This window comes from Furipterus horrens, unplaced genomic scaffold (assembly GCF_987537825.1).
Source record: "Furipterus horrens unplaced genomic scaffold, mFurHor1.1.pri manual_scaffold_2, whole genome shotgun sequence".
In the NCBI taxonomy this organism is placed as follows: Eukaryota; Metazoa; Chordata; class Mammalia; order Chiroptera; family Furipteridae; genus Furipterus; species Furipterus horrens.
Genome location: NW_028327172.1, coordinates 88,661,804 through 88,676,114, shown reverse-complemented (window position 1 = coordinate 88,676,114; position 14,311 = coordinate 88,661,804). Strand labels below are relative to the sequence as shown.

The window sequence follows — 14,311 nt, the reverse complement described above, 5'->3', positions numbered from 1 at the left end:
CAGAGTGGCTGTTACATTTTACTTTACACTGTTACAAATGAAAATGTGTGGACTCTATTTCTCCATTTGTTTTTGTATAAATGAGCCACAGAGCCTTGTGCAAGTTAGATTATTGCCTTACACATTATTATTATTAACTGAGCACTAAGTAGTTTTTGATCACAATGTTGATGATAGCTATGCTGCTTCCACAGAACAGGGTCTTTTGAATCCAGACTCCTAGATCTGGTGCCACTGACATTAGTTTTTCTCCAATGTTGTGTTGCCCCTCCAGGATGATTACGTGTTATACTATTACGCCAACCTCAGTGTGCCTGTGGGACGCTTCCAGAATCGCGCGCGCTTGGTGGGGGACATCTCACACAATGACGGTTCTCTCCTGCTCCAAAATGTGCAAGAGGCTGACCAGGGAATCTATACCTGTGAAATTCGCCTTGAAATGGAGAGCTATGTGTTAAAAAAAACAGTGGTGCTGCATGTACTACCGGAGGAGCCCAAAGGTACATGAATGCTTACTTAGACAAGGGAGAAGGGCTAGAGATTTGAAGAGCAAAGAGGGGAGGAAACTGATTAAGTGAGTAAGTGCCAGGCTTTGGGCTATGTGCTTACCACAGTGTGAGTTCTCAGTAAATAGTGCTCTTTAAATTAAAATAATGATGACCATTATTTTATTATTATTTTAAACATATTTCATCCTCTTGAAAATGTTGTGAAGGAAGTACTGTTCTTTTTATTTTACAGGTGAAGTAACAGGCTTAGAGAGGTTAAGTAACTATGCCTGGGACCCATATTTATTAAATGTCATATGCAGTACTTGAACCTTGTCACCTTTGACAGCAAAATCCATGTTCTTTTCACTATACCCGATACTTCCCATCATTTATCCACATTGATGCTATATCCATATTTTATAGTTACCTATATTAAGTGCTCTGGGGGGTATAAAAGAAATGAGCAGATTTTCCTAACTTATTTGGTTCTCGTGTTCTCATTTGTAAATGGAGGGAGTGGCTTCAGTAGAATGGTGGTTTAAGAACTGCTCTGTAGAAGCTTCAAAGTCCAAGGAACCTGGTAGGCCACACAGAGGGTGAAACGGGCTGGGGATGATAGAGGACCTAGTCAGGCAGGGCCTCTGGTTTCCATCTCCACTGCCACCATAGTCCTTTATCGTTTTACTGATTTATTATTGGGCTGCCAAATAAGATTTTGCTTTGAAGAAAGAATTCTGCTGCTTAAAATGTTTGAAAATCACAGAATTTGAAGCATTCTTTAAAAGTGTGAGACAGAAGGAACAGACTATAGCCTAAGTCTAGTTAGGGAACTAGAATCTGGACCCTCCCCTCCTCACCAGTGAGTTTAGGTCCACTCTTTTAATGAGCTTCTCTGGAGCACCCTGTCCTCCTCTTTGGTGATACTCATCATACCTGTTCAGTTGTGTGTTCCCTGTTTTCCTTGGTCTGTGTTCTTTGTCCCTGACCAGCCCTGGGCACAGTGCCTAGTACAGAGTAAGCAATCAATAAACATTTGTTGAATGAATGAAATTTTTGAATTAGTGTCCCTCACTTGAATGTACAGTAACTAAAAAATGGAGTTGTAGAAGGTAGCTTTTGGCCTTTCCTAGTTTTTTCTACTTTTTTTCAATTGACATTTTTCTTTTGATTCCAAGGCTGTGGTTCTCTAGGAAGAGGAAATGAATCAGTTGCCAGAGTTCCCCAGGATTACCTCTGGGCTACATCTTCTAATGCAGTGCCCAAACACTTGTCCATATAAGCATGGCCTACAAAATGGGTGCCTTTTCCTGCTTAGAAGAGACACACAGGGAATAAACCATGAGGATATGATTTCATAGAAATCCATGGGAACAGGCTAGAACAATTTTAGAGGTAGCTAGTTATTTCCCCAGTAGCCAGTGGGGCAACTTGTATATATTTTTTTCCCTCTATCCAGAGTGGGAATAGTTCCAACTCCTAACGGTTTGCCTGGTGGCCAGTGCAAAATTGTCTATCTTGCTTGATGGAGGTTGTCTCTTCCCATGTGAAAACTCCATTTGTGCAGTCATCTATAATTTTCTCTACAAAGTTTATCCTTCAGCTAATAATTATTGTTTTTTTAAATGAAAATTATTTCTTTTATATACATAGCTCTGAAATTTGTCTTTTTTAAACCTAATTGTATATTAGGGACATCCCTTCAAGCCCATATTAATAGAACTAATTGTTTTAATTATTATTTTTTCTTTTTTTGTTGTTCTATTACAGTTGTCACAATTTTTCCCCTGTTGCTCTCCACTGCCCCCTCCCCCACTCCCACAGTCAATCCCTGCCCTGTTGTCCATGTCCATGGATCACTTATACTAATTCCTTGACTAGACCCTTCCCCTTCTTTCCCTTCTTCCCTCCCTCCCCTCTCCCCTTTGGTCACTGTCAATCTGCTCCTTGTTTCCATGCCTCTGGTTCTATTTTTCTTGCTTGTTTGTTTTGTTCATTAGGTTCCTCTGATAGGTGAGATCATATGGTATTTGTCTTTTGCCACCTGGCTTATTTCACTAAGCAAAATACTCTCCAGTTTTATCCATGCTGTTGCAAAAGGTAGGAGTTCTTCCTTTCTGCTGTGTAGTATTCTGTTATGTAGATGTACCACAGTTTGTTTGTTTTTTAGGATTTTTAATTCATTTTTATAGAGAGAGGAAGGGGAGAGAGAAAGAGAGGGAGAGAAACATCAAAGTGTGGTTTCCTCTTGTGTGCCCCCAACTGGGGACTTGGCCCACAACCTAGGCATATGCCCTGACTGGGAATCGAACCAGTGACGTTTTAGTTTGCAGGCCGGTGCTCAATCCACTGAGCCACACCAGCCAGGGTTTGTACCACAGTTTTTCTTATCCATTCACCCACTGATGGGCACTTAGGCTGTTTCTAGCACTTGGCTATTGTAAATAGCACTGTTGTGAACAAAGGGGTGCATAGGTTCTTTTGAATTGGTGTTTCAGGATTCTTTGGGTATAATCCCAGCAGTGGAATCACTGTATCAAGAGGCAGTTCCATTTTTAGTTTTTTGAGGAAATTCCATACTGTTTTCCATAGTGGCTGCACCAGTCTGCATTCCCACCAACAGTGCACTAGGGTTCCCTTTTCTCCACATGCTTGCCAGCACTTGTTGTTTGTTATTTGTTAATGATGGCCATTCTACTGGAATGAGGTGGTATCTCACTGTGCTTTTAATTTACATCTCTCTGATGGCTAGTGATGTTGAACATCCTTTCATATGCCTAAGGGCCCTCTGTATGTCCTACTTGGAGAAGTGTCTATTCAGGCCCTTTGCCCATTTTTTAAATTGGATTGCTTATCTTCTTGGTGTTGAGTCATATAAGTTCTTTATATATTTTGGAAATCAAACCCTTGTCCAAAGTATCATTGGCAAATATATTTTCCCATATGGTTGGTTCCCTTTTTACCTTGGTGATGTTTTCTTTTGCTGAGCAGAAACTTTTTAGTTTGCTGTAGTCCCATTTCTTTGTTCTTTCTTTTATTTCCCTTGCCCTAGGAGATATATAGGTGAAAATATTGCTGCATGGGATATCTGAAATTTTACTGCCTATGTTTTCCTCTAGGACTTTTATAGTGTCACGGCTTACATTTAAGTCTTTTATCCATTCAGATTCTGTTACCTTAATTCTTTTTTAATAGTTCTTATATAAACACTGTAGACAATAATCTTACAACTAAAACTAACACTAACTTCCTGCACTTTCACTCTGGAGTCAGCCATCCTTTCACTAATGTGAGGTGGCAGAGTGCAGTGAATGAGAAAGCTTGGACTTTTGTTTTCACTCAGGCCTGTGTTTGTGTGCTGGCCTTATGTTTACTGGCCATCTGGTTTTGGTCTCTTTCACTTTCTCCCTCTGCAAAATGGAAGGGTAATAGTGAATATTTGAGAAGATTGTAATTACTAGCTGATAGACTATTCTGGGTGTCTAGCAGATGTCTGGTGCATGGAAAGGACTCAGAGGCTTAGTTTTTATTATTGCATTTAAAAAATAGAGTTCGCCCTGACTGCTGTGGTTCAGTGGATTGAGAGTCGGCCTGCAAACCAAGCGTTGCTGTTTTGATTCCCAGTCAGGGCACGTGGCTAGGTTGGATGCCAGGTCCCCAGTTGGGGGCACATGAGAGGCAACTGCACATTGATGTTTCTCTTCCGCTCTTTCTCCTTTCCCCTCTCTCTAAAAACAGATAAATAAAATAAAATAAAATAAAGTAACCTTGTTAAAAAACTAATTAATTTAAAAAATAAAATAAAAAATAGAGTTCAGTTTTTAATGTGTTGCTGGAATTAGAGGGTGTTTCCTTCTCTACTGGTATTCTTTGGAGTGAATTTTTATTACTTCCAAAATAATTCTCTCTATATAGAGTTTCTTTTCTTTTCCGTGTGTGTGTGTTGGCTGTTGCCATTTAAAATATTTTTTATTATTTTTTAACTTCATTTTTATTGTTTATAGAGTTTCAAGTTCATAATATTTTCTTTTGCTTTCATCCCATTATGCATTTTTCCTGCTGGGCAGGAAGTTAATGTTCTCCCAGGGAAACAATTTGGATGAAAAGGTTGGCTTATGCATTGTGTTTATTTCTTCATGAACTTAATGCTCTTTTGAAGGAAATTTGTTCAGTTAAGACCTAGGCTTGTGTCTCCCTAAATACCATCCTACCTTTCATTTCTTAATTGATTTTGTGGTTGATTTGTGTAGAGCATCATTGAAAAACTCAGAAATATCTTTCTAGTTGTTTTCTTTTTCAAGGACCTCCTGAAATGACTTATGCATTAATTGTATGATGTGGTGAGCTACTTATAAAATAAGCAGAAAGAAGAGCCTAGGACTTGAGAAGCCAGAAGCAGGAGAAGGGGGACCAGGTGGGGGAGTGGCGGGCAGGAATTGAAAAAGAAACTAAATTCAGAGGAAAACTGTCTGTTGTCTTGGCCTAATTAGCAAGGAGTCCTATGACCTGTTCTGTAGCCAGAACTGTCCTAAAGACCACTTGTAAAAAGAATAAAAGAAGTTGAGAAAAGTCACCATGATTCAGTTTTTCTGCTAGGAGATCCAGTGGATTATATACATAGAAGAAGGAGAGTTATACAACTTTCCACTTCCTGTTTATGTTAAGCAGATGTGGGTATCTAAGTAGATGAACAGAAAATGGTGGGCTTCAAGATTTTCTGTACTTTCTTTAGTGTAAACTGGAAGTGGAATTGAGGATCATGAGAAAAATTCTGCAAAGGGGAGGGAGAAGGGGATTAAAGAAGACCAGAAAGTGTTTATTGTAGTATAAAGACAACAGAACCCCTCAGGGTGATGTATGTAGGTAACTAGAGAGTATTCTTTTACCCTTGGAGTGTCTTGTTTGAATGAGAAGTTTCTGAGTACTTTGTCCATACAGGGTCATCTGGATCATCTGTGGAGAGAATGTGTTTAGTATTTGTTGATAATGTTGATTTTACTGTTGAGGATCTGTGGCCAAACATGATCTCTTCTAGAAGTTCTTTGGCTTCTATAGATTATATCTTGGTTTTAACCTGATTTATCGTTTTATCCCCAGAACTCACAGTCCATGTGGGTGATTCAGCATTGATGAGATGTGTTTTCCAAAGCACAAAAGAGAACCTCATGACCAAGATAGACTGGATGTTCTCATCAGGGGATGCCAAGGTAATGAGAAAGAGCCATCACAGTGGTAGAAGCCCTTGGCCAAGGTGTCAGGACAGTAGGGGAGAAGGAGAATCTAGGCATCGGGTGTCATGTGATGGTATTGCAAGGGCCTGGGCTTTGGATCTTGTTAGAACTGGGCCTTCTCCTAGCTTGGCCACAGTGCTGGCAACTTCAGTTTCCTGTTGGGAAAAGTAACTCTAATAAAGACAATGGAGATAATGAAGAAGAAGGAGGAGGAGGAGAAGAAGAAGAAGAAGAAAATGCATAACTTTTAGGGTAGTGAAGATGCATACATGAGATAGTCCATGTAAAGCATTTGTATATGACTTAGCCACTGCATATTAGTTTCTTCCCTCTTTTCCCTCCTTCTCTTTGTAGAATTCATAGGAGAATGAAGGGGATGATTTTTGTGGCCTAACCAGGAAAGCTATGGGCTAGACATAAGAATGATTACATCGTTATTCTTATTTGGGTTATTTTTGTGAGTTTTCTTCCGTTGTCCCTTGTGATATTTATGTGATGGAAGGAACTTCCTCTGTCTTTATGGATGCTTCAGATGTTGGTATTAGTATAACAGATCCTGGGAGTCAGGGTGATGAGTAGTTCATGAGAACTCTGAAACAATAAACAGCAAGTTATTTCACTAGACCAGTGATATTAACTGTGGCATGGTGATGTACTTATGGGTCAAACTATGTTTTTAGGGACATCCCAAATAACTTCCTGTTCAAAAAAGTTAAGGTGGAAAGTTTATAAGTTTTAGCTTTTATAAATTAAAATGTATTTTAGGGAATCCCTATAAAAAAGTCATTTGAACTCACTTGATTCCTATATGCTATCTCAGTAGGTCAGAAAGGGTGGTATCATGGTAACATTATAGGGAATTATATGTAGTCTCAGGTTTACCTCTGGGGATTTGTCATGTATTGAAATGTCATCCACCAAATGAGCCACAATAGGAAATAGGATGAGAATTGACATTTTGAGATGTGAATTTGAATCACAAGAGACAAGAGGTTAGGGTCTAGGTCTTTTTATTCATCTTTGTGTCTATACTCCCATTCTGATTTCCTTTTCTTAAAAGCTTTCAAATATGATAATGTTTATATACCTTAATTTTAAAATTCCAACACTTATTCATTAATAAGTATTTCTTAAGCATCTGCTATACAGTGAAAGCTCCTGCCCTGATGGGGGACTTACAATCAAGATGGAGGGAGATACACAGTAAAAAAATGAAGAAATAAATACAGAATATGTTAGGTAATACTAACAGCTATGGAGGACAAGAAAGCAGGACCCTGTTGCTATTTTATAGAGGCGGGTCAGTGAGGCCTCACTGAAAAGGTGACATCTGAGTAGAAGCCTGAAGTAAGTGAAGGAACCATATGTGTGTCTGGGGAGAATAGTGTTCCAGGTATAAAGAGCATCAGATGCAAAGGCAAAGGCCCTGAGGCCAGTACTCAAGGAACAGCAAGGAGGTCATTGTGGCTGGAATGAAGTGACCCATGTAGGTGAGGGAAAACAAGTAGGAGATTAAATCAGAGAGGAAAAGTGTCTGTACTTTTAGTAGAAATGGAGGTGCCATTGGAGGGTTTTTAGCAGAGGAGTAACATAAATTAACTTACATTTATTTTTTTTAAGTATATGTTATTGATTATGCTATTACAGTTGTCCCAGTTTTTCGCCCCCCTTTGCCTGCCTCTGCCTGACACCTTCCTTCCCTCCAGCAACCTCCCCACCCCCTTGCCACCACCCCCTCAGTTCATGTTCATGAGTCATGCATATAGGTTCTTTGGCTTCTCCATTTGTTTTACTATTTTTTACATCCCCCTATTTTTTACCTATCAGTTTTGTTTCTTGATCCCTGCACCTTTTCCCCATTCTCCCCCGCCCCATTGATAACCCTCCATATGATCTCCATATCTGTGGTTCTGTTTCTCTTCTAGTTGTTTGCTTAGTTTTTGTTTGATTTTAGATTCATTTGTTGGTTGTTGTGAGTTTGTTGTCATTTTAAAGTTCATAGTTTTGACATCCTTTTTCTTAAATGTGTCCCTTTAACATTTCATATAATAACAGTTTGGTGATGATGAACTCCTTTAGCTTTACCTTGTCTGGGAAGCACTTTATTGGACCTTCCATTCTAAATGATAGCTTTGCTGAATAGAGTAACCTTGGTTGTAGGGTCTTGCTTTTCATCACTTTGAATACTTCTTGCCAGTCCCTTCTTGCCTGTAACATTTCTTTTGAGAAATCATCTGACAGTCTTATAGGAACTCTTTTGTAGGTAACTCTCTGCTTTCCTCTTGCTGCTTTTAAGATTCTCTTTATTTTGAACCTTTGGAATTTTAATTATGATGTGTCTTGGTGTGGTCCTCTTTGGGTCTAGCTTGTTTGTGACTCTCTGTGCTTCCTGGAATTATATGTCTATTTCCTTTGTCAAATTAGGAAAGGTTTTTTTTTCATTATTTTTTCAAACAATTTTCCAATTTCTCGCTCTTACTCTTTTCCTTCTGGCATCCCTATGATTCAAATGTTGGTACATTTAAAGTTGTCCCAGGGGTTCCTAAGCCTCTCCGTGTTTTTTTTTTGAATTCTTATTTCTTCATTCTGTACTGGTTACTGTTTATTTCTTCCTTATGTTCCAAATTGTTGATTTGAACCCCGACTTCCTTCCCTTTACCATTGTTTTCTTGGGGATTTTTCCTCATTTCATTTAGTATAGCCTTCACTTCTTCCCTTATGCATTTGCTGTACTCAGTCATCTGTGAGCATTGTTATCCACAGTGTTTTGAACCCTGCATCTGTTAGGCTGGCTATCTCCTCATCACTTGGTTCTCCCTCTGAAGCCTTGATCTCCTGCTTTTGGGCCATACCTCTCTGTCTCCTCAACTTGACAGCTTCCTGTGTTTGCTTCTGTGTATTAGGTGGAGTTGTTGCACCTGTTATGTTGTTAGGGGAGGAGCCTTAGGTTTTTGTCAGTGCTGGGCAACCAGTTTCACCACTTTGTGGTGCTGTATGTAGGGGAGGGGGTCAAAGAGGGAACAATGCCACTTGCTCGGCACTTTCCCTGTTTTCAGTCACTTCACCTGCTTTTCTGTATGCGACTGGCACCCCTCTAGCTGTTGTCCTGGTGATGGTTCCCAGAGTGGGTGGGTTCGTGGACATTCTAGGACTGTGGGGGCCTTATGAACAAACTCTCCTAAGAGACTGGCAGTTTCTTCTGCCACCCCAACCCCCACCAGTTTTCACAGTCAGAAGCAATAAAGTTTTATTTTCCCAGAACTGGAACCATGAGCTGTGCGGTCTTGCCTTGGACTGGGATTGATCCCTAGGTGTCCTTCCCGGCTTTTATAATTTTATAATGTGTGGCAACTCTTTCCGCTGGCTGGCCACAGCCACTGCCTTGACACTGCCATTGTTGCCGCTGCTACACTTCGTCCTCTCTACTCCAGGTCCCAGTCTCTGCCCCTCCTACCTGTCTGGATGAGTATTACTTCTTTATATCTTTGTTTGTTGGACTTCCATGCAGTTCAGTTGTCTGGTACTTTCGGTGTTTTTTTGTTTTGAGGTAGATGTAATCTTTCTTATGGTTGTGGAAGGAGGCGAAGTGTGTATATTTATGCCTCCATCTTGGCCAGAAGTCTGGTTTAACTTATATTTCTAATGACTCATCTTTTGAGAATAAGTAGGAAGTAGTAAATAGAGAGACAGGTAAGGAAGCTCCTTGTGGGAATCCAGGTGAGAGATGATACTTGGACCTGAGCGGCAACCATGGAGGAGGTGAGAAATGACTAGATTTGGGATATATTTTGAAGGTAGAAGTGGTAGGATTTTTTGAAGGATTTTAGTTGTGAGTTATTCAAGAAAGAGAGGAGTTAAGGATGACTCCAAGATATTTAGCCTGAGCATCTGGAAGAAGGCATTACCATTTACCAAAATGGGATGGACTAGAAAGAACTGGTTTGGGGGGAAAGCTTGGAGTTCAGTTTTAGTCATGTTTCAAATTTCCTATTGAAAATCCAACTGGAAATGTCATAAAGAGTAAAGGTATACTTTTGCCTTTTTTTTTTTTTTTTTACTAGAACAGTGTAAAAAGTTAAACCCTCTCATTCTTATTTCCTCATTTCTCTCTTCAGATGGAATAGTTGTTCACAATTACACATGCTGGCACACATGTGTGTGTTCACACCATCATGTTATCTAATACTTTCTAATAATACCTGTTACTGCCTACACATTCAGGGGCTCTCAACCTTCCCCGCTCCCCTCCTCCCCCCACCCCCTCCACCTTGCAGCAGTCTCATACATTTTGCCTTTCCCTTCTAGGAGGAGATTGTGTTTCTCTGTTACACCAAACTCAAAGTACCTGAGGAGTACCGCCATTATGGGGGCCGTTTCCAGAACCGTGTAAACCTAGTGGGGAATACTGCCCACAATGATGGCTCCATCAGGCTCCAAGGAGTGAAGGAATCTGACAGAGGAAGCTACACCTGCAGCATCCACCTGGGAAACCTGACATTCAGGAAAACCATTGTGCTACACGTGATTCATAACAAACCCTCAAGTACCTAACATTTGGTTTGGGAGGGATGAGGGACCTTTTAGCTGGTAGGCATGGCCAGGATTAAGGTGAGGCCTAAGATGCTTTTAGGGCGCAAAATTTAAGGAGGTATCACTTTCAGATGCTGACCCTGTACTTGCTCAACCCTGAAACTGATGTCTCCTTAAATTTGTAGCCTCACTCTAATTCTGTCTTTGCTAATAGGTCAATGAAATATTTAGTGAACACCATTCCTCTGCCGGATGTCACTCATTGCCAGTACAACCTACAAATGTAAAGATACAGAAACTCAGAGATGAGTTGGAGTTGATGTTCAAAGTCATTTTTACTTAGCTTCAAGAAAGAGGCTATATACTCTGTAGTGGAGGAGGAAATGTCCTGAGCTGGTGAGAGCAGTAAAGAACAGAGAAAACAGGAAGGGATGGACCACCACCAAAAGTAGAGGGGTTTTCTGATCAAAGGTTCTGTATTCTGGGAAACACTATGCATTGAGGCCAGTTTGTAGACAAATAAAAACTCAGTTATGTTGACAGAGAGGTTGATAAACCATAACTCAATTTTAGCAGTCAGGATGTGGCCTGTGGACTTTGCCCTTCAGTGGGGCCCTAAGGGGTTGGCTGTGGTTGGTTGAGGGTGGGGATAGGGGTGAGGATGGAACACACCTCATACCTCTGGCCAGAAACTTAAATCTATAGAGGCACCTTCTTGTTAATAGCAAAAAGTCCCAGCTGAAGGTGGAAGCAGGACAGATAGATTTCTTCATCCTCAGAAATCATCACTTCATAGACAAAATACAAGCCATTAGTGGGAGCTCATTCAACTTCCAAGCCCTCCCCACCCACAAACATGTCTATAATCTGTCTCCATCCTTATCTCTGCCTTACCATTTTTTCTACGTAACCCCTGTGCTCAGGTGTATTCTCTGTTCCTTCTCACTCACTTTCTATCAGCTTCTACAATTCAGCATATAAATATGCCCGAGTCTTCCTCTTACCTTGTGTCCTTGTCTAATTTAGCTCTCATTCTATATCTTTGTTCTTCTTAAAACAGGCTTATTGAGATACAACTCACATACCATACAATTTGCCCATTTAAAGTGCACAACTTGGTGGTTTTTAGTATATTCAAAGCTGTGCAATCTTCACCACAATTAATGATATATTCTTTCTTGACCTAGCCAAATAGTTTTGCTAAGGCACTGTATGTGGTATCTCTTGTCTCATTCCCGGTAACTGCTCAGGACACTACATTCTGGCCTTTGCTTCTGCCTCTACTCTAGCTTGGATGTAGCAATGGTACTCTGATTGCACCTCCTTGGCTGTCCATCTTTACCTCTGTGGTACTGGATACTATAGTCTATATGTACATATGTTCAGTATATTCTGTGCTGAACACAATTTATCTGCCTCTATATATATATATATATATATATATATATTTGAGTTCCACCCAAATATCCCACAAATACTTCAAACATAACACATCTAAACCTCCCCTGCACACCTCCTCCCATCCTGTCTCATCTCATCAACCTCAGTTAATGACACCACCATCTACACAGTTATCTAACTAGGTGCCTGGGAGTTGTATTTGATTCTTCCCTTCCCCATGGCCCCCAGACTAACAGATCAACAAGTTCTGTCATTTCTGCTACTGACTTTGAATCTGCCTTCTTTCCAGTCCATCACCACCACCTTAGTTCTGATTGCCTTTGTCTGTGTTTTAGACTGTAGGCCTCTAACTAGTCTCTTCTTTCATTCTCAGTCACTGCTCATTCTTCATGCAACAATCAGTTCCATCTTTCTAAATCACGCATCTGAACATTCTCTTCCACTGCCTATAATGTTTCAGTGGTTTCTTCATTACCTACAGAAAAATAAAGCAAATTCCTGGTTGAGATCATCATGACTTAGACCCAGTTTTCTATCCAGCCTTGTTCCTCACCACACCCACCAAAGCAACTTTTGAACCTAACCCATGGAACCGTTTCTAAAAGCACCATCCTGTCAGGCTTCTAGACCTGTGCACAATGTCCCCTCTGTTCTTCCCTGTATTATCTGCCCAACAAACTTGATGTTTCCTTTAAGACTCTGTTTAAGCTTTAGAACTTTGGCTGACAAGTTCTCATCTTCACATAGAATTGGGTACCATTTTCTCTGTGCCCCTCTGCACCCCATATAGACTTCTATCATAGCATCTAGCAGTCTGTGGTTTTCTGCTTACATGGTTGTCCCTCTCCTTGGAGTCAAGGACCAGCATTATTCATGTTTGTGTGTTTCATGTCTAGTAATATCTGGTTCCCAGGAGGTCTATGATGTATGTGTTTGGAGTGAATTGAGGAAATTAGCGAGGTAGGTACCATATGGGTGGACATGCCTCCAAAGGCCTTACTTGGTATCATCACTATGGGGCTGAGTGTTACAGCATAGATCCATTTGAAAAGAATCATTTCCCATAGAAATATTAGTAGCCTCTAAGATGTCTTTTATTTCTATGTCATTTGGTAAACCACATTTTAAGATTGAATTGTTAATGCAGAAGAAAACTCTACTATAGGTGAGATGCTATTCCTTTCTCCTACCCACCTTAATATACATTTTAGGAGTAAGCAAGGGGGTCAGACTCTGGTTCTCAATCTAACAGGAACAGCTGGAGTCCTAGTGTTTCGATATGGAGTGGAGTCTGGCCTTCTCCCCTCACTTCCTGACCTGATTGTTGTTACTTTGTATGTAACTGGTGGGGCTCTCAGTCCTTTTCTGGAATATTGAGGCTCTCTCATTGCTTTTCTCCTTTCCTAAGCATTGGTGACCCCAGTAGCTTTCAGACCTGAGATCCTGGGTGGTAATCAGCTGGTGACCATTGTGGGGATTGTTTGTGCCACTATCCTGCTGCTTCCTGTTCTGATACTGATTGTGAAGAGGATCCACGGGAATAAGAGGTACAGAGCTACTCTCACCTCTGGGGTTGGGAGGCTGGAGATGCAGGACTGCCTCTAACCTGAAGTGGAAGAAAGTGATAGGGCCCTAACTGTACCATTTTTACAGAGGGTAATGTCAGTTAAATGTCATCTGTATAGTGGCCCTGCCATCTTTGCTCCTGGAGGACCTTGCTGCACATTCTCACATTGTCCTTATTCACTTTGGCATTTTTTACAAAGATTACCAGATCTTTTACAAAGGGTGGTCTAAGTAGAGCATAATTAAAAATATAAATCTCTGGACTCAGCTGAACCCATGCCCTGATACAGTTCTTCGGGGTCAGTGCACCAACCACAAGGAACGACCTTTCATGGACTAGCTATTTGGCATTCAAGAGCAAGGCTCCTGGCTTCAAGTTCAAGATGGTGGAGTAGGAAGATATTGAGCTCATCTCCTCTCATTGACAACAAAACTGCAACTACCTGAAGAACAACTATTTCAGAGAACCACCTGAAGACTAGAAAACAGATTTTCCACAACTACAGATATAAAGTAAAAGCTACAATGAAATGGGTAGGAGTGGTAGAGACTAAGCCTAGTCAGAACAAACCCTACTCCTCACTCCTCATGCAGTGACATTCAAGTGAGAAGGGTAGCATAGCTGCAGAGGTCGTCCCTGAAGAGCAAGGGATCTGAGCCCTAGCCTGGTTGACATGAACCAGGAAATGCAGCCCTCATAACATCTGGCTTTGAGAACCAGTGAGGCTTACATCAGGGGGAGCCAAAGGGCTGTCGGAAACCCAGGTTGCACTCTTTCTGAGTTCTGGCACAGAGGCAGCAGTTTGAAAAGCACCTAGGTCATACGTGAAGGTGATACATTGACTAATTTTAGGGTGTGTGCTGAATGGACAGGGATCTGTTAGAACTTGCTCTTATGTCAGAGGTGCTGGTGGGCACCATTTTTTCCCTTTTCTTTAACTTAGTTGGTCTGACAGTGGAAAGTGCCATATCTGACACTGTCTATTAACCTTGCTAACACTGTTCACCCCATCTGGCATTATCCTGAGGACCTAACCAGGGTAGCACCCCTCCAAAACACCTCCTGCCCTGCTACACCCAGTGGGTGGCCTCACT

General features: G+C 41.0%; 1 protein-coding gene across 2 annotated transcripts in view; it reads left to right on the top strand.

The window, feature by feature from the left end:
- Positions 1 to 14,311, top strand: part of JAML (junction adhesion molecule like) — a 48,081-nt gene that overhangs the window by 18,639 nt on the left and 15,131 nt on the right. For both annotated transcript variants that reach the window (XM_090266021.1, XM_090266020.1), the window contains exons 4-7: positions 275 to 500; positions 5,586 to 5,695; positions 10,025 to 10,262; positions 13,059 to 13,197. In XM_090266021.1, coding sequence (XP_090122147.1) covers positions 275 to 500; positions 5,586 to 5,695; positions 10,025 to 10,262; positions 13,059 to 13,197 — 713 coding nt within the window. The remainder of the gene's footprint in view (positions 1 to 274; positions 501 to 5,585; positions 5,696 to 10,024; positions 10,263 to 13,058; positions 13,198 to 14,311) is intronic.